At 45.7% G+C, this 26,007-nt stretch overlaps 1 protein-coding gene across 1 annotated transcript in view; it reads right to left on the minus strand.

The window, feature by feature from the left end:
• Window positions 1-25,384, minus strand: part of AMOT (angiomotin) — a 63,196-nt gene extending 37,812 nt beyond the window's left edge. The window contains exons 1-5 of the mRNA XM_043571340.1: window positions 24,945-25,384; window positions 16,677-16,749; window positions 10,231-10,379; window positions 7,338-8,271; window positions 324-801 (exon numbers count right to left, since the gene is read on the minus strand). Of these exons, the coding sequence (XP_043427275.1) occupies window positions 324-801; window positions 7,338-8,209 (1,350 nt within the window). The 5' untranslated portion in view covers window positions 8,210-8,271; window positions 10,231-10,379; window positions 16,677-16,749; window positions 24,945-25,384. The remainder of the gene's footprint in view (window positions 1-323; window positions 802-7,337; window positions 8,272-10,230; window positions 10,380-16,676; window positions 16,750-24,944) is intronic.
• Window positions 25,385-26,007: the final 623 nt, after the last annotated feature.

Below are 26,007 nucleotides of genomic sequence, written 5' to 3' on the forward strand. Positions count from 1 at the left end.
CTGACCTTACGAAGAAGTTTCTCTGCCTTTTGGAATTTGAAACCAACCAGTCAAGTTTTCATTAGGGCTACGGTGTCTGGGAAAACAGTGTAATTATGTTTTGTTTTGTTTTGTTTTCTCCTCACACAGATGTCAAATGTGACTTCCCCTAGAAAGTTAGGCAGAAGGCTTTTCCCCAAGTCTGATCCACACCTAACCTTCAGAGAGAAGAATCCAGAAGACCTTCCCAGAAGTCGGGCAGGCACCAGTAAGTGGAGACTTACATCGATGTGAAACAAATAAGATTGAAAGATGACTCTGATACCCCCAAACGGGGGCCTCACCTTCTGCAGCCTGGCCACCTTCTCGTAGCATCCTTCCAACTCCTGCCTCAAGTTGCGGTTCTCGTCTGACAGGATCTCAACCATCTGCTGGGCTCTGGACACAATGGCAAAGGGGTCCGCCGGCATCGGCTGATAGGAAGCGGACGACGGCTGGGCCCGAGGCATAGCTGGATAGGCCTCTCCTGGCTGCTGCTGGTGATGGTGGTGGTGCTGTTGCTGCTGCTGACCCAGGCCAGGCTGAGTGAGCCGGTAATGATCGCTCTGGTGAGCCGGGTTCGGAAGGAAATGCTGCTGTGGCCTAGGCAGGTGAGCCGAGTGGTCTCCTTGGTTTGGGACCAAGGGGTGTTGGGCAGGAGACAGTCTTGTGGCTGGTGGAGACTGCAGCAAGGGCAGGGAGCCCCCAGACGTGAGGGAAGAAGTAGGACTGTGAGGCCGTGAGCTCCTGGCCGACAATGACAATGAGATGTCCTGCGCCGGCCTGTAAAACATGGAGGGCGCGCTCAGGTTAAGCTCTCTCCGAAGGCACTCGGGGACAAGGGCACAGGGAAGTGAGATGAGGAGGCTTCCGATGCCCCCCAGGGTCCCTGCAAAGTAAGGAGCAGGCAGGGTTAGACTAAGGAAATCTCTGCAAAGACCTCCACAGCTCTTTCCAGGCCTGACCTGTGAGTGCCTGACAGAGGTGTGATCCCGTGGACGACTGAGCCAGGTGATTTCCAGGGCTGTTTGGTGAAAATCTAAGTGACGTATGCCTGTACTCTGGTTGCTCAAATCTAAGCATCTTTTGTTAGAGAGAGAGAGAGAGAGAGAGAGAGAGAGAGAGAGAGAGAATCTTAAGCAGGCTCCACACTCAGTGTGGAGCGCAAGGCAGGACTCGATCCCACGACAACCATGAGATCGTGACGTGAGCCGAAATCAAGAGGTGGATGCTTAACCAACTGAGCCACCCAGGCACCCCTCAAGTCTAAGCATTTACATTTTTTTTAAGTTTATTAATTTATTTTGATAGAGAGAGAGACAGTGCAAGCGGGGGAGGGGCAGAGAGAGAGGAAGACAAGAGAATCCCAAGAAGGCTCCGTGCTGCCAGTGCAGAGCCCTTTGTGGGGCCTAAACCCACAAAACCGTGAGATCATGCATGACCTGAGCCGAAACCAAGAGTCCGATGCTTCACTGAAGGTCTAAGCATTTAAATGAGTCTTCCAGAAGGTGATTTTCACGTCATTATTTTAAACACTTCTGACGTTCTGTATGTGGTCAGCACGTGCAGAGTCAGATTTAGAAAATATATTCCACTTGCCCACAAGCAAATGGCAAACTACAGTCAAAACCAGCCCTCTTCTTGCTATCAGCAACTCTCTTTCGTAATTCATACAGTCACAGAAAACTACTTGAGGATATGCAGATATGCAGACATTAGAGACACCACCACTACCACAATTCATTGATTTCCACACCACGATGTTCAGATCCCCAGCCTATTCCTTGTAGAAAGTTCTAGAAAGAGAGGTTTGGTACACTGCTTAATGTGGCTCTCCTACTTTTGTACCTAACACCGGACTATTAGTCATTAAGGGCAACAATCACAGTATGTGAAAGATCACTTTCACCATCACCACTACTAGCAAGAATATCTGTAAGTAAATGCTGAAGATGAGAAACTTGTTCATCCCCCAGCCCATGCCCAACTAACCTCATATACTCCCACATCCTGTGGATGCTTGTCCTACAGCTGATATTTCTCAATCCAGGGAAGACAGATGGCTAAGAGCATGGGATTTGGATCCCGACAGAATTTGGAGACCTTTTCTACTGCTTACTAGCCGTGTAACCTTGCTCAAGTTACTTAATCTGCATGAGCCCGTTTTGTTCCTGAGGTCACGAATGAATTGCAAAAATACTGGGCTCTTCTCATTTTTGAGCTCAGTAGGAATTACAAAGAGTCTCTTGTCTACCTCCCAGTGAGATAGGTTGACCTTGTTAGGGATTTTACGTATGGGATATCCATTTAATCTTGGCACTAAATTGCATCAAATTCAGGGGGGACCTGGGGCAAATCACTAGGAGCAATTAACTTTTAAAACTGGCATTTCAGATGCTAAAGCACGTCCCTCCCACATACACTTCAGTTACTGTTATTGTTCATGTATCTATCCCTACACGAGATCCTCAATGCGGCGCCTGGGCGGCTCAGTCGGTGAAGCATCCAACTCTCGGTTTCGGCTCAGGTCATGATCCCACGGTTCATGGGTTCGAGTGCGGAGCCTGCTTGCGGTTCCCTGTCTCCCTCTCTCTCTACCCCTCCCCTGCTCGGTCTCTCTCTCGAAATAAATAAATAAACTTAAAAAAAAAAAAGAGTGAGAGAGAGAGAGAGAGATCCTCTCTGGAAGGGCTTTTGACAGCTGCAAAATCATTCTAAACACTTGCTAATGGATACCCAATAACCTAGATGCTGGCCAGAACCCAGGCTCAACACCTGGGCTCTGTATCTCAGCTCCATCAATGGTCCCTGTTTTCTGTACCGTGATCTTCAGCTTCCATAGGGGTAAAATGGACTACGTGCTCTCCTTCCGCTTGGAGTGAGAGCTTTCATTATTTTTATAGATCCCGAGAGTTAGAATATAATGGGATTTGTTGGGGCTTTTGGTTCTCCTGGGAGGAAAAGAGGGACTTTTAATTTCATGTTCTCCAATCCAGCTCTCAAAATTTAAGGGAAAAAATGACCAAATAAACCTTCATCCTTGTTGCCAAGATTTGGCAACCCCAGGCCTGGGAGGTGTTCTCTTTTAAAGACTGAATGCCCAGTTCTGAAATGGGTTTCCTCCTCCCGGCTCCTCTGGGCCCCATCAGTAGCCCAGGCCTCTCTCTCAAACAGACTGATCATTGGCCTCCCTCCTGCTTGGAGGCTGAAAGGCCCCTCCATGCCCTCAGTACGTGGCCTCCCAGGGGCCTGGGGAAGGAAGAGATCACAAGGTCTCTGGAAAGAAGTCTTTAGAGTCAGATAAGCCCAGGACAGCAGTGGCTCCGGTCCCGACTCTGAGCTCTACTTAGAAATCACAGAGACAAGGGGGCGCCTGGGTGGCTCAGTCAGTTAAGCGTCCAACGACTCTCAATCTCTCAGCTCAGGTCATGATCTCCGGGTCTGTGAGACAGAACCCTGCGTTGGGCTCCGGGCTGGCAGCCCGGAGCCTGCCTGGGATTCTCTCTCTGTCCTTCCCCAGCTCGCTCTCTCTTTCTCTTTCTCTCTCTCTCAAAATAAGTAAATAAACACTAAAAAAAAAAGAAAGAAAGAAAGAAAGAAAGAAAGAAAGAAAGGAGACAAGGTAGCTGCCCCTCGGGCTCCCCAGGCTGGAAAAGGAAGCAGATTTCACTTGCACCATGATGTTGGGAAAACCAGGCAGTCCATCCCTGGCAGGTTTGCAAACATGAAGCAAGGCTTGGGCAGTCACAAAAGGAGAGGAAGCCCTCCAGCCAACGAACTCCATCTGGGTTCCAGCATCCACCCACCACAAAAATAAAGCAGGACTGTATTAACACTCCTGTGGAGCTCCCCCTGAGAGGAGGGGACAGAGGCATGATGGGGTCGGGGAGAGCTGGGGGGGGCGGGATGTGAGAGGAAGCAAAACTACGCTCAAGATTAAATAATAAGAGTTAACAGTAATGATAATATTACAGGTGGCAGCTGGGTGAGTGGCACGGTCCCCAAGCGCTTCCACGGTAAGGCAGTGCAAATCACTTCCTGCTGACATATTAACCAGGAACAACAAGTTGCCTGCAGACAATAGAATCACATGATCCCATGGAAGCCCCGACCTGCCTCCCTGCCCCTTCCCTCCCTTCATCCTGCTCCTTCCCAAGACAACCTGGGCCCCTGGTGCTCGGAGGAAAAGGGGACTTGGCAGGCACGCGGGACAGAGACCAATGACCAGAATCAGCATCCTTCCCCCAAGCCAGGGGAACTCTCTCCCAAAGACGGCTTGCGAGGACACAAAGGGAAAGCCAAAGCCTGTCATCGAGCTGACACAGCACCTTCCACCCTCCCACCTCACCCCCCGCCCTCCTCAGTCACACCCCCCCACACACCCCCACACTACACACTCCTGGCCCACACGTGTGCAAACCCACACGTGCACACTCTCACCAGAGCGGGTGCCACCAACAGCCTGGATTGTTTCTCTTGCACAACCAACCCTGCTCTGAACTACAGAGTTAGGTCACCCTCAGATTCCACTAAACAAGGATTTCAAGAAACCTCAGATCTGGGCATGATTTCAACAAATGAAAGGAGGTGGCTGCTTTACAAACAGAAAGGTTTTAATTTTTTAAAAGCAGTTGATAAACGTATAAACTCCAGATGCAGAAAGGGCTCAGCACTCAGAAAGACAAAGATTCAAAAATCTTTTAATTCTTCAGATGGCTTGGCCTTGTTCCCCATCTGGAGTTCTGGGCATTCAGGATATTTATTTTTCAAGCAGGGAGGAGGGCAGAGGGAAGATGAAGTAATAAAAAGATTGTTTATATCATTTTGTTCATTTTAACAGCAAATCTCTAGCATTTCACTGCACCTCTAAAAGCACACAAAGGCTTTCTGCACAGCAATTTGTTCAGAGACCTTGCTTTGTGCCTTGATCTGTAATTTATGGATTAAGAACTAAGAATTCCGTCTTCTAATTGGGGCTAGCAGCAGTTACTTGGAAAGGTACTCGCAAACTGTCTAGCAAGTTGGTTCAAGGAAATAAAGGAGGAAAAATGTGTCACCACCTAAAAGCAGCACATTTCTGGAAAGCAGTTCAACTGCCTCCCCTTGCCAGTAATTTGTCAATAGGTGCCACTCCCTCACCCCAGGCCCTGGAGACATTTTATTGCCAGAATTTGTCTGATGCAGACCCCAAACTCCACACAGAGCATCTTTCGATCAGGACTGGTTTAGGTTTGATTATTCACCAAGCGTATCAAGTACCGTGTTCCTCTCCCATAGAGGAAAAAAACAAAACAAAACAAAACAAAACTATTAGAGCAAACCTGCGTATTAAAATTCTGCTCAAAGGAGGGTAATCAGCATGGGCCGTACCGCTTTTGGGGATAGGTAGAGAGACCCACAGATAACATAGGAGGGAGGACATCTTCCTGTAAAATACATGCGACTAAATTTCTCTGGTGGTTTCATCAGTACGGGAAGAAAAAGAAATCCCTCTTTGGGCTCCTTATTATTTATTTAGGCAGATCAAAGGGCTTTTCCATCTAGCTTCAAACACTGTGGGAGTCATTTCAGATCACAAACAATACTGGTGAATGAGTTCTGAAAATAGCTTTCCTGGGAAGGCGGGCCTTGTGCTAAGCGGGGCTTTGGATTCTGCTCCACGCCCCAGCCGACACACTCCCCTCCCACAAGGCAACAGACGTCAGCCCATCCACAGAAGGGACAGAGTCCCACAGGCTCTTCCATGCTGATGGGAAGCGCCAAACAAAAATCCCCAGCCTCATTGACATTTTGCTGGCTTGGATGGGTTTCCACTAAGCTAAGCAGTCCAACTGACCAACCCCTCCCTGGGTCTTCCGTTTCACTGGGCAGATGGGGGCTCTCATTTAAACCGGAAGGGCCCTGTCCGTTACCCCATTTCCTGTTCTAAGCCACTTATCAGAACTTAGGCTCCTGCCCTTTGAAAGCTGCACAGAGGAGGTTGAAAAAGGTTAGGAACTCAACCTGCGTTAAGGGAAAAAAAAAAAAAAATCCTATACTGGCCAAGTTATGGGTGGAGCCCAAAGTGAATTGCTTCTGGCTATAAAACAGGACCTGGAGGGGGAAAAATGAAATACCAGGAAATGCCAGGTGCATTCTCTTACCTTCACCCTACTCCACCCGACCGCCTTCTCTCCTGAGTCACCCAATGAACTTCGAGCCAAGCGGCTCTTTCCCAAATAAGTGAGGAGACAGGAGGCAAAGAGTTGGACCATAAAGAGATCACAGGCCTAATCTGGGAAGAGGCCTCTGCTAGGTCCAGGGACTTCAAACCTCACGGTTACCCATAATTACCCATGGTAACAGGACAGGGACGCCACACATAACTGCCATCATTGTTGCCCATGGTCGAAACCTTCCCTCTTCCCTGTATGCTGAACTGCTACTGATCGCAGACGTGGCCCCCACGGTAACAGTAAGAACAATGAACACAATCATGGAATCATGAGGTCTGGTGATAAAGCAATGGGACAACTGGCCTCTGAATAATTCAGAAGTCTATTTAGGAATAACTGAACATATGAAATAGTTCTCCTGAACTAATGACAAGTGGTAAAGAAGTCATGGGAACAGTATTCTTTCTGCATTTTAGCATCTGATCAAACTTCGATGTGACATGATGTGAATTTAACTCAGACATTAAAAATGAGACGGGCAACTAACAGACTCTCTACAGAAGAAAGATGGAGCGGTCCAGACTTCATGAACTGCAACAGAAGTACGAGGCAAGTAACATTCTGAACCTGCACATATATAGTTCCCCACCCTGCAGTAATATCGAGGTGTCTGTTTAGTGTCCGAAAGAATCATAGTAATTCTGCAGAAAGATCCGTTCCTAAAAATAAGTGATGAGACTTTTGCGGAGGGGAGTAACCAAAAGTGACAGGATAGTCCAGACTAAACTACAAGATAATTTGCCTCTGCTCCTCAAGGAAAGGCTTAACAACTCCCGAGAAGAGGAACACTGACCCTTCCTTCAAAATCCCGGGAGACAGGACAGCGTATCGCTGGAGAAATCAGGACTCACGTTCCTGCTCGCCCACTAGGCAGTTGGGGCCATGCTCAACCTATAAAGTCAAGGGAATGTTATACGGTACTAATTATGGCTGAAGAGGCTAGAAATTCAGATTGTCAGGAAATTGACTAAGCCAGGGGCCAGCCATGCATTGCAGAGTTGGTTATACCAAACACCTGCCCATTCCTTCCCTTAAGATTCCCAACACACAGCAGAAGCTGGTTGGGGACGAGGCCAGGAAATGACAGAAAGGGAACTCTCTTACCTGGCTGCTCCATACTCAGGGGGATGCTGATACCTCATCAGTTGCCCCTCTGTTCTCCCTGGCTGGTTCAGACGATGCTCACTATAGAAGTGCCCTGGCTCTTGGGGCTTGCACACTACAGATTGGGGTGGCATGCCCTTGAAGGGATACTCTGGTGGGGGGCCTCGGTGTTCCAGGCCCTTCAGGCTATGCTGGCTGGGAGGTGGCCCTTGGGCCTTGTAGAACTCACTGGAACTTGTGGGATTCTTGTAGAGGTCATTGGGTTGTGGTGGGGAGAGGGGAGCGCTGGTAACAGGTGGATGGGCCTTAACTCCACTGGTGGCCAGTGACATCTGCATTAGTCGTTCACTCAAGGAGCGGACATGTCCTTGCTTCAGGTCTCTGAGTCCTTCGTCCTGGTGCATCTTGCCAGGATTGAGCCGCTGAACTGATGGGCGTCCCTCGGTCCTCATCTTCTGGTTGGTGACTCCAGTCACATAGAAGGCAGCTCCAACACTGGCATGCTGTTGGCCCCGAAAGTACTGGGACTGGACCTTGGCTTCTTCATAGGTTGGGAGTTCTTCATTATTCTGCATTCGGGGGGAAAGCTGCTTCTCCATGATGATGTTTTCTGACTGGATTTCCTGTCCCTGGGGTTCCTGTCGAGCAGCATGAGCCACAAGCTGTTGGTGGTGGTCTTGGGGATTCAACACATCATTCTGAGGGCCTGGGTTCCCACTGCTACTGGGGAAAGGAGGGCCATTCCCTGTGGCTTGCTGGTGTATGGCAAGCAGGTTGCGATTCTCATTAGGATTGCCATAGCGGAGCTGCTCTTGTAGCAGACGCTGCAACACTGTGGTTCCTCCACTTGGCTGCTCTTCAGAATTTCTCATCTCTATTGCTGGTGGTGCCTTGTGAAGAGAGAGAGAAATTGGGCACCTGGGCTGCCCTTGACCTGGGAAGGGGAAACAGGAAGCTTAACACCCAGTTGATGGATAAGTCATTCCTCTAAAGGGGAAGAATATGGGTATTTGGGGGGTGAGGATTCCATTCCAGAGAGAATATAGAATTAATAGGTTAATTGTTGGTGACTCCTGGCTCTAGCACTGACGTGATGAGGAACTTGGGGGCATAAGAACTCACTGTTTCCTCTTTCACGTAGCATGGGTTAGATATCCAATCTTGACTTAATTCCTAAGAGAACTGGGGAAACCTGGAGCAGTCAGGTAGGGTGACCAGAGAGGGCAATTTTCCTAGGTCCTTACTCAGAAGATTCATCTCTCCGTATTCTACTTAAATGAAAAATCCAACTCTTATGGCTGTGGTACTGGGGGCAGGCCAACAGGGAGATTTTACCCCATAGACAGGATCTGTAAAGCAGGCCAGCATGTGAAGGGAGCTACAAAAAGCCAAATAAATAACTAGGATAAATAAAAGGTGAAGAGAGCTTGGCTCGCACCGGATAAGAATGATCCCACTTGATGCAAATCGTTTTCTCTGATCTCATAAAACTCTGAAACACAGTTTTTTTTTTTAATCCTTTTTGTATTGTCCATTTTGGATTCTCCTTGGCTTAATAAGAGAAGGGCTTGAGATAACTGATATTGACAAAGTTTCTCTTTCAGCCATCCAGGAATAGTCATTGAGATTTTTTTTGTTGTTGTTGGCTAGGGAAGAGCTTAAATGGGAAGCCCTCTTTCATTTGAAGTGCGCCTCTGACAGTATTTAGAAATTGAAAAATAAAAAGGTCATCCTTCTAGAAAGGGTACGATTACCTTATCCCTCCCCTTCCACACCACGACTAATTCTTCCCAAGGAAGAAATATGGGTTGAGTGAAACAGATTATCAATAGTAAGACGACTCAAGATTCAAATTCTAATCCTGATATGGATTTACAGGGTAACCTAAGCAACTGATTCCTCTTTTCTTGTCTTGTATTTTCCCACCTGAAAAACTAGTAGTAGGGTGAACTCTCCCCAACCCTCTGTCTCTCCCCCTCTCTCTCTCTCTTTGCATGGTATAGTACACACAAACTCATTAGAGGCTCATACAATTTTTGGACAGAGTCTGTCATGTGAATACTGCAATTCAATATAGTCAATAATGAAAGTTTTACTCTAAAGGTCTCGAGCAGTGTTGGAGAATGGGCATGATGTCGCACAAAAAGTCGCCGTAAAGGTCAACCTAACCAGCCTCAGGTTCTTAGATGAGAACTCTGGAATCCTGGCTTCCAGGCTCTGATTTCTATGATATTAGACAGCCTCCAGTCTCTCTGGAAACATGATCCCTTTCCTTCAGTCCTGCAGGGAATGACCAGAAGATGTGTATGGTAGATAGAAAAAAGGTCATCTTCTTTTTTGTACCTCTCGCGTGATTATTGCTGCCTGGTTTCCAGTTGTTCTAAGGAGCAGTTTGACCCCACAGTTAACCTCCCAAAGGCTCTTTTTTAAATCCTAATAATCATATTCTTTGGGGAAGTGTCCCCCAAAGGGCTGAGCAACCAGCCCTTTCCCTCCTTCCCCGTGGCCGTCTGTGACTCCTGTATTTAAACTGTCAGACTGGGATTTTCTGAGAGGCTGACAAGCATAACATGTAAATTTCTTTTGGTGCCTTTAAACTGAAAAGATGACTACCAAACTACTTTTCCTCTCTCAAAAAAAAAAAAAAGTGGAAATGGGAGCATGTATGGTTAAAACAAAATCACTTGTGAACCTACCCTACAAGGCAGGGAAATGCAGAAATTGAGCTGCCCCAGACCCTGAAAGCATACCACCCCCTCCCATTCCACACCCGCCCCACCCTGCACACACACGGGCTCGCACTCACACACAGGCGCACGCGTGCGCGCGCACACGCGCGCGCACACACACACACACACACACACACACACACACACACACACACGGTCCATACCTATTTCTGCTTTCTTTTAGGCTTAAAGCCTTGATCAGGATAGGGAATTCTCGCTTATGAGCAGCTCCAGAAACCGCAACGGCAGATTCCCTCTCCCCTAACACTCAGGTTCAGGGTAAGCGCCGCCAAGAGTCCAACCACTGGTCATTCTGAAATGTTCAGGAGGGGGAGGGAGGGAGAAATAAAAACGTCGTTTCTATTTTGCCACCAATGGCCAACAGTTAACCAAACCAGTCCTTCCAAGGGAATGACTTCTCCCAGGTGTTTGCCTTTTCTATGAGTGGCAGAGTCCATTTCCATTAGGGGAGAAAGAAACCTCACTACCAGCACCTGTGTTCAGGAGGTCAGCCAGTCAGTCTCCAGAGGAATCCAAATGGTCAGGTCCCAGACTGGCAAAGATTGCTGCTGCTTCCATTCTGAGTTGGCATGGTGGGACATGACAAAAGACATAACCAATGTGACCTTTAGGGTGAGACATTTAAACACATCCCAGAAGGGAAGGCAGTCATCAGATGGTAGATTTTTGGTCAAAAAAAAAAAAAAAAAAAAAAAGAAAAGGAAAAAAAAAAAAAGACACTCAGTTAAGCTCCAAATTAAAAGCCACAGCCTCAGAGGGGCAGAGGAAACCCAAAACTTCCTTTCAACCAAGTCATTAAGTATTTATTGCATACTGGCCATTCCAGACATTTGCCAGCCTCCTGCTAGACACAAGGAAGGAGGTAAAAGATACACAACGGATAGGTCCTGCCCTCCCAGAGCTTACAATCTGATTGACGGCTCATGCGTTCTTCGCAGCACATGGTACCAACTGTTCTCCAAGGACAAGATGCCTCCACTTGCTTTCTCAGCATTTCCGCTGCCCAGGAGCTCCCCGAAAGGAAACTACTAGACTCACATTAGAAAGACTAGATGCAAACACCCACCAGATGTGGATTTTGATAGTCCTTGTTCTGAATTACTGGGTTAACCCCCCGCAAAGCCCTGCAGGCCCAACCGAGCTGGTTATAAAACTGAGGAGTTTGTGTTTAGGTGAGACACACATCATCCACATTCCTATTTTCTGTCCCAGCCTCGCCATGACTCACTCCTGTCACTCAGAGGAAAGGCTTTCTTTAATCCACATCAGAGATGCCATTTGAGGAGCAAGGCAATGCAAAAAGGAAGCACACAAGCGTCTCTGTATTTTGGGAGCCTGTCCAAAACATCCAAGTTAAAAAAAAAAAAAGCCACAAAACCACACAGTGATTAATTTAACATTATTTCCTTGCGATGTTGCCAAAAATAAACTGAAGAGATACAGCATGAGCAAACACGGATATTTGTCTTTCCATCTTGTTTTGGCCCAACATATAATCCCAATCATAACCAAAATCATCTCCGATCTGCTAGGTAATTATTTTAGGGTGTCTTCCCTAATTTCAAAGCAGAGGAGCAACTTCTAATTGGAATCGAAGCTGGACTATTAACAGAGTGTAGTAAATAACACCGTGCTTCTATTGTGCGATTCTGAACAAAACAGTTGTCTTTTTTTTTTCCCAACCGAAACATGCAGAAAACAGCCTGAGGCCTTTAAACTTGAGCCCCTGGCGAGAAACCACCATACAATTATTTTCCAGGACTATTTAGATTCTTCATGCCGATTTTGACTGGTTTGTTCCTCATCCCCAGCTTCTCACAAAGAAAACTTTACTTGTCCAAAATCTTACTCTCTTCCCTTAATTTTGTCCCCTCTCCTCCATATCCTTTTCAAAACCCAAATCACTTTATGTCAACCGGACACAGATTGGCCCTCCCCACTACCCCGCCCCCTGGCCTTTTTTGTTTCTGTCTAAAAGAGGAAAAGAAATCAGCCTAAGAAAAGAGCTTTGCTGATTCCTCTCCAATTTACAGATTTTTTTTTTCTTCAGGAACTTATGTTCGTCTACATGTTAAGAGTCACATAAGAAGGAAAACACTAGTCCATTTATTTATTAGCAAAAGGAAACGAAAAGATTCCTTGTCTCGTGCGCAGGAACTAAAATAGTATGAACTCTGCAACCTTCAATCTGCCCACACCTTCAATCATGCCACTGCCATGGTTGTGACATCATCTTCAATCAATAAAATAACCTTGTTTCTCCTGGACAAACAGGCTGTCCCTGAGAATATTTGATAGGGGAAGAGAAGATATCCATGGTTCTCTCTCTAAAAGTACGATTTGAATCTACATGTTCAGCTCTTATGTAATAACAACAGGGGAGCAGGGCCAAGCTAAATTCTTACTATATCTGCAGTCATTGGACCCTCCCAGTATACCTCAATCAAACACAGTTTTGGCTGAACCAAAACCCATTAGTGAGAGCCCAGATGCTTCCCAAGCCAAGTCCCAGAAAACCCACACTACAAGGTGGCCAGAGCAGACCAAATTCCTACCCTTCAAATAAGCTGTGAAATTATGGCTGCAAGATCTTTCTATCCCTCCTCCCTCCTGTTCCTAGTCTTCCCCCCACCCTCACTCTGCCAACCAAGATGAAGGTGTAAGTCTGGGATACCTGTTTCTCGGCTAAATCTCGGTCAATTTGCTCCATATGATTTTACTTCCAGCTAAATGGAAAGGAGCCAGTTCAAAGCTTCCCCTATGTGTACGCATCTACGTGCATATATCTGTGCAGAACACACACACACACACACACACACACACACACACACACTCCCACACAAAGAGAGAGGCAAAACAGCCCCCTGAATTCTCTCGTGTCCTCTCAGGTTGGTTGATGTTGTGTCCTGAAGTGTCCTAGAGAACACCTTTCCCAACAGTCTTGCAATCCAGGATACTAATTCACTTCCTTTGGGATGTAAGAAATAATAGTGCCTTTGCTCTAACCTTTCAATGGGTGACACACAGGCAGTATAAACACCATGGATAAGAGCCTGGACCTAGATTCATACTGCTGAAGTTCAAATCTCGGATCTATGGGTTATTAGCTGACCTCATACATTTCTCTTGACCTCTCCAAATCTTATTTCATCATCTTCAAGATAGGGATAACAGTGCTGCTACTTCCTAGGGCTGTTATAAACATCAAAGGAGGTAATCCATGTAAAATACGAAGCACAGAGCCTGGGCATAGTAAAGGCTCAATAAAATATGTCTATTAATATTATTTCAAAGTGGCCCTTTATCTAGAAGACCCCAGCAATTTTATGAATTCAAGTTTTTAGTTGTCTTTAAAACCTTTATTTGCCACGCAGTCTTTGTGCATGCAGGGGTTCTTAGATCAGCAGAGGCCAGAACTAGAAAGACTCTTAGGAGACCATCTAGTGGCCCAACTCCCTCTTTCTGTATAATGAAGGTGCTAGAGCTTGACAAGTGTTGGAGCGAGGGCAATGGTCCTTCCACTCTAATATATTATCTAGCATATTAGCTTCTGTGTAGAAGACGCTTAATAAATATTCATTAAATTAAATTGGCTCTGGTTTGAAGAGACTATAAACCTGGCTCACTACTACCACCAATTTTCCAATTCCGTCCGAAGTAAAATGTTAATGGCGGGAGGAAAAATTCAAAGAGGGAAGACAGAAAGATGTGTGTAGTTAGAAGTATGGCAGAAGGACCTTGCAAAATCTTTCCTCTTTAGGCCAAGATCGGCAGGTGGGTTGGAGAGTAACATGAACCTCCACTGATCAACCATTTCCAGGCCTATGTTCTTGATCTGGTCAATGTCATAGCAACTTGGAATTTGCCCTTACTTTAGTCTAGCACGGACTTAAGAAACCGAGTTTGAGTTGGCCCCACCTCTTCGCTTCTAGCCCTACCTCTATTTAGATGATGCTGTAAGATTATTTTAAGAACCACAACAAGGCCTTCGCATTTCCAAATCTTACTGACAATCAGGGTCAGTTATCTGTTTTTGAGATGGTAACTCAAAGGTGTGGTCAACTGGGTCCCACTTTCACTTTTCTGTACTCTAAAGCAATTAACTTGAACATGTTAATAGGCAACGGAGATGATTAACCCTGAAGTGTACATGAGCAGTGGCATATTTAAGAACAAGAACACTGTTGCCATCACCATGCCACCTCCCTCCACACACACCCATTCCGTGGGAAAAATAGAGCACATCATCACATCCCATTTCTCTTTGCCTCCGAAAAGGGATAAGTCGCCCATGAAATCAGACTGAGCATAAACTGAGAAAAGTTTAAGACTATACCTAGAAGCCGCCTACTTTACCAAATTCCTCTCTTCGGTGGTATACTACTCACTTTTAGTTTTGTTTTTACTTTCTTTTACAAGTAATGTAAACACAACAGGCAAATATTTGTAACGAAGAGGAAAACATCGCTCACAATCCCAGTACCTCGAACTAAACATTGTTACCAATATAGAACACTTCCTTTAGTGTTTTCTGTGTGTATTTGTGGTTTTACAAGGCCATCAGATATTAATGTACATAGGAGTTTGGATCCTACATTTATTTCACTTTGTCATAAGCGCTTTCTCCATGGTGTAGACAGCAGTGTAGACTTCACAACATACATTGCCATGACTGTGTAACTGTCCCTTACATATGTGTATCAAGATTCACTTACCCATTCTCCAATTGTTAAGACATTTAAATTGCTCTCAATTTTGTGCTACTCTAAATAATGTTATAAAAACATCTTGGAGACTTGGCCTTTTGCAACATTTTGGATCTGCTCCTTATGATAGAATCCCAGAAGTGAAATTAATGGATCGAGGTACTTGAATGACTCTAGACAACCCACTACAAAAATAAAACTAGCAAAACACCAAAGCCCCGTGAAATCTCTCCGTCATTTAATGAAACTTTCTCCTCTCCCATTTTTCCACCAGGGCAGAGCAGGACTCCTGGGAGGGAAAGAAGCCAAGAGAAGCAGTGTAGTATCCCAGTGACTTGCGAAATGGCAGAGTGGAATGTGGGCTCCCCTGTGAAGCCAGCTTGCATGCACTTGCCCCAAATTGCCACCCGGCCAAGAAGCTAATTAGTAAAAGCATCAGGTGGGTGAGAACAGGTTCATGGCCTGTAATGGCTTATATCATGTTTCATTTTTGCCCTTGGAAAGATCTGACAGTCAGCTTGAAGACATTCAGTTCTAATGACCCAGCCTGCTACATTCTGAGAATTAAATTTGTTAGTTTTCGGATACCGATCTTCAATATATTGTAAAGGGTATTTTTCTGTGTAGACCTAAGTATACACGACCAAGGAGCCTATGTGTGGACCTCTATTTTCGGCCCCAGTTAAGGTGCCGCATTGAAGGTCAGCTCTGTTTAATATTATATGACTAAGTGGCACCTGTCTTAAATGGTCAATGTGTTATAGACAGATAAGCAGAGAAGGCAACAGGCCAGAGATGCCCTGGCTTAGCAAGAGCAGACACAACAGGCATTTCTTTCCTGGGCTGCTTAGTCAGAGCTCTCAGAAGAGGGTAGGTCCGCTTTCCACCTTCTCCTTGAAGGTTGTTCTCTAATCCTTCTCGATCTTCCCTCCGCTCCCAACTGTGCTCGATATGGAAAATTAATTCTCTCCCCTTGGTGTTGCCACTGGACTTTGCACACATCTCTATTGCAGCTCTACCACACCGTATTTTCCACATTTATTGAGCATTTACTATAGCCAGGCAATGGATAGCTCCTAGGGTGGATTAAAAAAGAAATAAACCTGAGTCCAGTCCTCCAGAAGCTACTGGTCGAGCAGAGGGGGCACAATCCAACGGGAAACACAGAGGACCCTGCAAAAAACTCTGGGCCACCTGAGCAAAGCTTCCCAGAGGAAAAGACCAATGAGCTGAAGATGAGACATCTGATAACCAATTTGATAACTGGGGAAGTTGGAAAGGGAGGAGCCAAAGATAGGCCCAGATATATCTTTGAGAGTCATTAGCATATGGATAACAGGTAAGGTCAAAGAGTGGGCTGGAACACGTAGGGCAAGGAGTAGAGCAGAACCAAGGATGAAACTAACGATGGACCCTTGAAACAATCATTCAAGGGTCAGGTACTCTGCAAATGTGGTAGTGAGAGAGAAATTTCTTGATTTACCTCATGGCTTCCCCCACCCACCCACCCATAGATCTAGATGTTGGAATACATGCTCCAGGTACAGAAGTCCCCAGGTGCAATGCAGAGAAAGAGAAAGAGAAACCGACGGAGAGAGACAGAGACAGAGACAGAGAAGCTAATTTTGTCTTTTAAGCTTCTAAGTACCAAGGCAGAAATTGGAAGTTGCCAGACTGCAAGAGATTAGAGGTCACGGGCTGGGTGCATGGTTTGCCTCCATACCCTTCCCAACACCTAAAACGTTGACTGGCACATAAAATATGCAGAAGGGTTGCATACTGCATACTGAGTAAATCGCAACTTTCCAAAGACTTTGCTAGAGGCAACAGAAGGAAGACAAGGAATGAAAGACAGAGAATAGCAAGAACCATAATTCTGTTACCTTTAGTTTCTTAGCCTTTCTTCCGAGGAGACAAAGTCTCTTTCCCTTCTGCTAGTTGTCCTCCTCAGCAGCTCTGTGAGGAAATAAAGGCAGATGTGATTAATTCCATTTTACAACTGGAGAAACTTAAGTCCAGTACAGATAGCTCATGATAACCAATTTGACCAAGGTTTCACTGTGGCTGACTGGTGGAGCCAGGATCAGCACCCAGGTCTTGTGACTTTCCTGCTCTGTGCTGGGTTACTAGACACAGAACTCTATGGAACTGACTCTCCAGGGTTTTTTTTTTTTAATGTTTATTTATTTATTTTGAGAGAGAGAATGAGAGAGAGAGAGAGAGTGGGGGAGGGACAGAGAGAGAGAGAGAGAGAGAGAGAGAGAGAGAGAGAGGGAGAGAATCCCAAGCAGCCTCTGTGCTGTCAGCACAGAGCCCAAGTCAGGGCTTGAACTCACAAGCCGTGACATTAAGACCTGAGCAGAAATCAAGAGTCGGTCGCTCAACCAATGGAGCCACCCAGGTGCCCCGACTCTCCAGTTCACAAGAGAAATTCGCCACGAAAGCCAAATTCTCTCGGGACTCTAACAGTATCGTGAGCAAGCCAGTGCACTGCGCCTCTAAGAAAATACCTAAGACGTTTCCCCATATCAACACCGGAGCGGTTAAATGTAATTTGCAGTGGTGCTGCCCTAACATCATTAGGGGTTCCCTGTTCTGCTGTAGCACTTTTGAAGGGAGCCCCATCTGCCTTCGGTCTGGTTTTTGTGTCTGAGTGGGGCTCAGGTGCTGACTGCAGGTGTGGCATCCAGCAGGTGCATGGACAGGAGCCAGAGTTTCATATCTTCATACCAAAGGGCCTGAGTCACTCCCCAAAGGCAGCCCCTCCTTCTCACGCTGACTTGCAGGCCCCGAGAAGCTGTCTTGACTGAGTGGCCACTGCAAAACTAAATCTAGACTCTGCCTTCCCAGGAAGGCCTAGGGAAAAATCAGTTAAAGGTGCAAATCACAGGACCCAGCCAACTGTCCCACTCTCTGAGACTAGTGTAGGCATATGCTGCGGGCACAGCATCATAGCATCAGGGAGTATATGTACAGAATGACTGCCCCCTACTAGTTTTGGAGAAAAGGAGGACCACAGCAGACCCATGTTACGTATTTAGCTACAGAATTCTTATTCTACTCCAAATGGCCCTGAAACTTCATAAGCAAGTATTCATTCCCCTAAAAAAGACAGAGTACAGTAGAAAGAACACAACAGGAACCCTGCCCTCCAGTGCCCATCGTGACCACGCTCTTTCAGGCTGCCAGGAGACAACCACTTAGCCTAGTCACAAAAAGTACCAGATCAGAATAGTCATTGCATTGCTCTCAAGGAAGCCTGAGAGCCTGAGGCAGACAGAATGCTCTCGGGGGTAGGGGGGGTCATCCAAACTTTCTTAGCTCCAAAAATTGTTTACTTTAAAAAAAAATTGCCTCCCCTCCCCCCAAACACACACACACACACACACACACACACACACACACACACAGCAAAGAGAAACTAATTGCGGAAAAAAACCACAAATGTTACCTTAATAAAATGGTTTATTGTCATTCACCGTATTTCTCCAATTCATATGGGAAACTCAGATTCATAAGCTTTGGTTTATAGCCCGTGATCCAAAATGTAAAACTGGTTACTAAACTAAAATGTGATCACTGTATATAAACAGAGTGAGACAAAAATCCGAACTGAAAACCTAAATGTAATAAAGTGGAAATTAGATTTCTTCAAAATAGGCTATCTAAATAATTTTCCCCATCTGTGATTTTTATCTTACTTTACTGTCACATGGAAAGAAATGCCATTAATTCAATGTGAATCCTGCCCCTTGAAAACAACCAAAACGAGTAAGTGATGTACTAATTAGCTTCCTAATGGGGAAGGTTTTAATTGAACTCTTCTCTAACAACCTTCATCAAAGTTTCCAGGGCAACTTCGTAAAAGGATGTCAAACCTGGCCCATATTTTTATCTCCTTAAAAATAATTCTCGATGCACAGAAACACAGAAAGCTTATTTCTCTTCAATGCTGTTAACACTCAGGCCACTACATTTTCTGATGTCAGCAATCCCCTTCCCACAAATATTCCAAGTATGCACCACCGTCATTCTCCTTTCAATTATGTGGTTTCTCTGCTCCTTTACTGATTGAGTCCAGGCCTCTCGGATAATGAGAAGCATGTGCAGCGAAAATATGCTCTTAAAAAACACATACATCAGTTTCATCTGCATTATGAAGGGGGGAGATCATTTGTCCATATCAAAAGGATCAGAATGTGAAGTTTGCTATGGGACACATAAAGGAAAAATAGATCAGCACCAGCACCTAATGTTGGGGGGCAGTTATGGTGATCTGAAGCAACACCAATAAGAATAAGGGAGACCCCCCCCAATCCACCCTTTCTAGCTTGGCCACATTTATATTTAATGTTATCTTAATGTTGCTTTGGGGGGTATTTGAGTTCTGACATACACATGGAAATGAGCCACGAATTGTACAGCAAGCATAAATATTCCATCATTAATAAAAACCAGCTGTGTATAAAACACTACAATGGCTGGGTTTCAGTTACTGGCTATCATCAGTATGTGTCACAAGCAAATATTACTCAAAACTTTCTCCCTTAAGACACACACACATAGACACACTCACACACACAGACACACGCCGAAATTTGTTTTACCCTTTTTAATCTTTTGGAAGAGCTTTGAAGAACTCACTGATCTCTATGGCACATTTCAACTGATGTCTCTTTTTGAAGCTATTTTTCATCACCCTGGAAGATGCTAGAGTCCTCTTATTCGAACTTCAACTTACCCCATAGAAGGAAAATGTTTACTTACAAAAAAAAAAGCCAAGAGGGTCCATAACATAAATGTTGGGATGATCAATCATAGTCAAGTAAGGCATTGGGGCACCAAGGGGCACTGTAAGTTATAAGAGAGCAAAGCTCATTAAAAGTGAACACCTGCTCAGGACCTTATAATAAGCCTTCTCTGCCTTCATGCAAACACCTTTCATCCAATGACCTCAAAGCATGTGTCCAATATGAAGCATGCCTAAACACCTCTGTGAGGTATTAATATCCCTGCTTCCCAGAAGGGTAACTGAAGCCCAGAGCAGCTAATTCATTTACCCTTGGTCACATGGCACATCAGAGAGGGCTGGGCACAGAAACCCAGATCCTGGCTTCAAGTCACAGAGTCTAATGCTGTTTCATGGAGTTGGGGCAATAATGAAAGTGACTTTACAAACGTCAAGAGCAGTCTTACAGAGTTAAAAAGAAAAAGATAATTTTCAAAAATTATCTTACGAGATATTAGCAAATACCTCCATCTGCATCTCCCCATGAATACATATCATAAAAAACGTACTTAACTTGGAACTTTCTAAGTACAAAAAATCCATACTTCACCTTCCTCTTCTGGTTAAAGGTATTTAATCTAATTTATGATGAGCCACTGGTTTCCAGGAATGAATTCATCCAAAATGGAGATCACATGTATATTATGCCTTCTCTATCAAAGGAAAATGAAGGGACCACGTACCTGAGCTTTCACTATACAGTGAAGACCTCAAATGAAGAGCCCATCATCCTGCCGCACCTACATGTCTTCAATTGTCCCAAACCCTTAGTTTCCTTACGATTTTTTTAGTCTAATTTAAACATATTATTTTCAAAGCTATGAAACAAAACATTTGTGCCTTCCTGCTTTTCCTTTCTCCTTGGGGAAACTGTATAGTCTACCCAAATTTGTACTCTCTTGATGGGGTATCATGATACAGTGATTTAAGAATTCATTCCTAACGATTTAGACAAAGTAAACAGTGAACCTTAGTTGTCTTTTCGCTTAAAAAAATGGGGAGGGAGGGTGCCTGGGTGGCTCAGTCGGTTGAACGGCCGACTTCGGCTCAGGTCACAATCTCACGATCCGTGAGTTCGAGCCCCGCGTCGGGCTCTGTGCTGACAGCTCGGAGCCTGGAGCCTGCTTCGGATTCTGTGTCTCCCTCTCTCTCTGCCCCTCCCCTGTTCATGCTCTGTCTCTCTCTGTCTCAAAATAAATAAACGTTAAAAAAAATTAAAAAAAAATAAAATAAAAAATGGGGAGGGGTAACAGGAGGTCAACGGAATAGACTTAACAGCCTAGGTAGATACACGAACACCCCTAAATTACAGAAACGTTGAGGAATTACTTATTAAATCTGTTAGTCTCTCCCGGCATTTCAAGGAACAAACATACGCGATTCTTCACGGGTACTCAGTCAGGTTCTGACTTCATTCTTCCACATGGGTTTACAAAACTAAGTCTTAGTTGGGCTCTTATTTGAAAGAAACTTTGTAGATTTCTATGACCCCTCCCCCCCCCACAACTATGTAAAATTCATGTTAAGTACAGAAACAAGGGCATGAGAGGAACTAGGAAAAATGTAAGCGGGTGATCTGTTAGGACAGGATTCGTGATGAAGTTCTGGGCAGGATCTTAGCTTTTTAATTTGATATGTTGTTAAGATACAAAACACAATGCATTTATATTGCTATATCCTTAGAGGCTTTTTTTTTTTTTACATCCAGATGACTACCTGATTGTATTTCTAATGACTGCTGCACCTCATTCTGGTACGAATCATTCACACTCACGTCCCAAGTGGAGGTCTAGGAAGGGAACCATAAACTTCTCAGAACTGGTTCTCAAAATCACCTTGTCCAGCTCCTCACAATGCACAGAGGACTTGCCAAGGGCAGTAAACTGAGTTAGAGGTGGGCTTACAGCCCACGTCCCATGCACCAGCAGGCTCACTAGGAAAGCTTATTGTAGATTATCCGATGAAAAACGGCACCACGTGACGTCACTTACCAGAAGCAATTTTCTGGACCCTTGGGTTATTCAAATACAACAACCAGCATTAAATTTCTTTACCTCTATGGGGCAGAGTCCCACCGTCAGACTTAGCAGTGTCTGTGAAGTCTGATTTCTTTCCAGAAAGTCATACCACCTCCCATCTACAAGTGGTTGTCCGCTGGAGCTAAACGTGGCCAGCATTATTACAAGCCAGAACGATCTAGACAATTAACTCCATCCCATATAACAAAAAGATTTCAAAGGCCAAATAATGGCCTCACTTAACTCAAGCTATAATAATTACAACAAAATTCTAATGTCTTCCTTGATGCAATAAATATGTTTCTGAGAAGGCCCGGTTATAGTGAAGCTTTATATTATCAAGTCATAGCTCAAAGGCACTAACTAAGAAAGCTACTTCTTTCCAAGAAACCTGTAGTGGGTTCTTTTATAAAGCAAATGGCCTCTTATTTTCCTTCTTTTTCCCCTTGTTTTTTTTTTCAGTTCAGATTTTGTGTGTTGTGTGTAGAAGGGGAAACTTCCCTCTTTTCTCCGGGTTAAAAGGGGTCAGGAGCCCACCATGGAGGAGGGCAGTGCAGTATGGGCAGCGTGTTTAATGCCCCCTTAGTTCCTTCGACCAAATTCTAACCTTTGACTTGGGGGTGGGACCCTAGATTTTGGACCAAAGTCCACAAAAGGCAGCAAGGAACGAAAAAGTAAGCAAGACTAAAGGCAACACGTCATAGAAAACCACCAACAAAAATTCCTGGGGACAGGAAATCAATAGAGCACAATTCTGAACAAATTGGTTTAGTCCCAAGGTAATTAACTTGTCAAGCAGATCTCCAAACCCACTGAATCCATGGGGGAAAGAGGTGATGTAATAAGAGATTTGGGAACATTTACCCATTTACCATCCTAAAAGGCTCAGCCACGACCACACACACCTCTGTCCACCCTTTTCAGTGGGTTTTAGCTGCACTTAATGGGTGCAAAGGACAATTTCTTCCAGACAGTCCCTAAGAATAGACTGTTCTCATGCATTCCAAATGCTCAGTCTCCATGGAAGAGGCTACCTGGCCACAAGCATTTCCCAAGAGGGAATATATCCTCTACTTCTCCTCACTGGTAACATCCCCTTCCCTCCAACAAAACAAAACAACTTATAACCACCCTGAGAACTTTGGGGGACTTTCTTTGGGGGGTAAAGGAAAAGAAACCTTAAGAGGGGAGTAGGAGAGTGTGAGAAACTCCTCTTGTTTCCAAATGGAAAAAGGCCTTAAAAAGCTGGATCAAAGGAAGAAAGGGGGGTGGGAGAGACAGGCTGCTTAATTACAAAGACACCCTTTTAAAGAAGGCACAGGCCCTGGGAGAGGGCTCTTAGGAGAGGCACAGAAGCAGATGTACCCACTTAGAATTCTGGCACTCAATGGGACCCCAAGGTCATAGCATCCATCCTTCTGTGTTCTGAATAGACTGTTCTTAAGGCATTCTAGAAAGCATCTGATTCGCTCTTTACAAAATTTCAGAATATGCAAGTCCACAAAGTGCCATGGCTATACATTAGTCTCATAATCCCTACTTCACCAACCAGAAATGAGCTTTCAATTTCCAAATCCAAAATGGTATCGAGTATGAATTTTTAAATTTCCTCCTGAAATCTTTTAAATAGGTAAACCGATCCCCAACTTTCACATAAAAGTAACTATGTACAGCATGGGCAGAGGTTTACTTCATAGCAAGCCATGAAGTTAGAAAAAGCACTTTCAATTTTATGGAGCCACAGACTTTTCCAAAGAAAGAAGTGTCTTAAAATGAAGTATGATGTAGTGCCAGAAAGTGTCTGTAAATGACACCGGATAAACCCATACAGAATAACTGGAACCTGAGTTATCATCTGTAAATAGATGCAACTACTCTACAACAACCTGGCTATTAAAATGTCCCAGGCCACTTATAAAATGTAGTTTGGTCAGGCCAACTTTTCCCTCCCAGCTGATCTGAAAGACGATAGCCTTTAAAACTGTCGCCCCGTAACGTTCCTTCTCTCCCTTCCTGCTTTCCTTTCCCCCATTAAAATCAACCAACACAATCATTTAAAAATAGAGCCAAATAATTGGTTCCCAAAGAAGCAATGGGTTGGTGACATCTTGGTAACAGGTCTTTGAAGACCACCATTCTTAGAAGTTTGCCATGCTTGCTCAACTGGAGATAGGTGCGAGACGGGTGAAAATTTATCCTGCCTCCAAAATGGTATTTCAAAGTATTCTTAGCTACTAAATGAGGGTGCTGAAAGGTCTAACTGAGAAGGCTTCACAAAGGCTGGCCCGGGGAAAGGACTTTTCACAAAACGTAGTTCAAGGAGACTTAAATCACCTTAGCCCTCCATTATTGAAGATTATGGTGACTAATTATCTTCCTCTCTGGATGGGAGATGAGGGTTATATTCAAAAGAGTTTTAAACACCTCCCAACTTCCACTCTTAACGTGGTGGTCCGGGAGAAGCGGGAGGAGGTGGGAGAACGAAATTAGACACTCCAAGGTGTTCTACAACTCTTTCTAAAATACATGCCAGAGATTGAAAATGCTATTTCCTCACAAACGTTTCTTTTCCTCTCATTTAACTGTATTTAATTCTTTGCTGCAAATTATTATTATACTATCATTAGTGGCAATTTACCAGACTACAAAGACTGTCACTTTCCCTCTCACTTTTCCTTTCCTTTGTTTTCACATATCAATAAATCCGCCTTGCTGTCGAAGTTCCAATGTACAGTGGCCAAGGCTTGGGACCCTCAAGGCACCTGCATGACCCTGCAAAACTCGTTAACTAACATCTATAAAGCAGATAATGGGCAATCCCCTCCTCACCACCAAACACATACACACACACATCTACCAAAAGGAGTATAGCGTTGTAGATTACTCCTAGACTTTAAGACTTCAAGAATTCACAGCCCCCGGGGGAGGGGAGTGTGAGCCCCCACCTCGACTCTAAACACTTAGGAGGAACGCATCTAGCAATCTGAGATAAGCGCCCATAGACATTCCTCCTGAGGTAAATGTTGACCTGCAGTTCCCTCATTCTTTTTGTGCTTAATTACCTAGATACCTACAAGCACCCATGGAGGCAAGGAAGTAAAAGTACCGTCAAGTAGTGGTACCCACTAGCATCTCCGTAGGACGGGAAAGGAGCGCACACTCTTTAACCCATTTAACTTGCTGCTCATCCTGGAAAACTCAAGGCCGGCTGCAAAGAAAGTAGAACACCCGGGCATCCCCACATGCATCTAGATCGACTCACTCACGCCGAGGGCACGATCAAGTTCATGCCACCATGGATTCCTGCCCCAGTTCCCCGCGAAAAGTAACCATGCGTCTCCTACCCCTGAAGGCACCGAAGACAAGGTGACGACTCTCTGCTCGCTCAAGTGGCTTCGGTCCCGGGCCAGAGGCCAGGATGGGCAGGGGGAAGCCCCAACTCCCGGCTGCTCCCCTCCTCGCTGCTCCGTCCGGGCTCTCCTTGGTGGCAGTGGACAGGCAGGATACCGGGCCGGAGGGTGGAGCAGCGGATGGTCGGAGGCAAGACAGACTGGAGGTGGGGGGTGGAGGGAGCGGTGAGAACTAAGAGAAGATGAGGCGAAAGAGAGCGGAGATGGAAGAATAAATCAGGGGGTCTACCAGCTTGAGCAGCCAGAAAGCTCCTCGGAAGGAAGGGGCGTGACTGCGATGAAGGCAGCTCCTGGGCAAAGGATGGGAGGTAGGGGAGGGGGACGAATGGGTGGCTTTTCTTCTTGCGGTGAGCGGCTAGGACCGCCCAGGCGTGGGGGGTGGACTAGAGAGGGGGGCGGAGTAGAGGGCGGGGAAAGAAGGGAGGGAGCCGGCCTGGACCCTGGGGAGGGGGGGGGGCGGGGGGCGGAAGAGGGGCGGAGCCAGGGGGCGGGGAAGTTTCAAACAATTGAACGGCGGGGTCCAGCCACTCTGGCTAAAGCGGGGGGTCCTAGCTCTAGTCCTCCCACTCGTGTGGCTTTATGCGCTTACTGTAGTCCTGAGAGGCTACGCAAGGACTGGCTGGGAGGAAGGAAAGGGTTCTGCAAAGACTACAATAATAATCTACGACACCAGCGGAGCGGAGTCGCGTGGGAGAGCCAGCGCGGCTCCCCGCCCCACAGCGGGAGGAAGAAACACAAATAATAGAAATGCTGAAAAGCAGCTTCTCGCCGTCTGCTCAAAATAATGCAGGAAGGCACAGCGCTCCTTCGTTTTCCTTCCCCTCTTGCTTCCTATGACCAGCAGGCCCCCACCCAGGTCGCAGCTCTGTGCGACACCCTTCTTTCTTCCTCCGGTCCCCTTAGCCTCCCCCTTCCCGCCCCCCTCCCCTTTGGCGGGCCGCGCTGGCGGCGGGGGTGGCGTGGGCGGGGCTCCGCGGAGTCTCCGCCTCCTGGGCGG

Source organism: Prionailurus bengalensis, chromosome X (genome assembly GCF_016509475.1).
Source record: "Prionailurus bengalensis isolate Pbe53 chromosome X, Fcat_Pben_1.1_paternal_pri, whole genome shotgun sequence".
Lineage (NCBI taxonomy): Eukaryota > Metazoa > Chordata > Mammalia > Carnivora > Felidae > Prionailurus > Prionailurus bengalensis.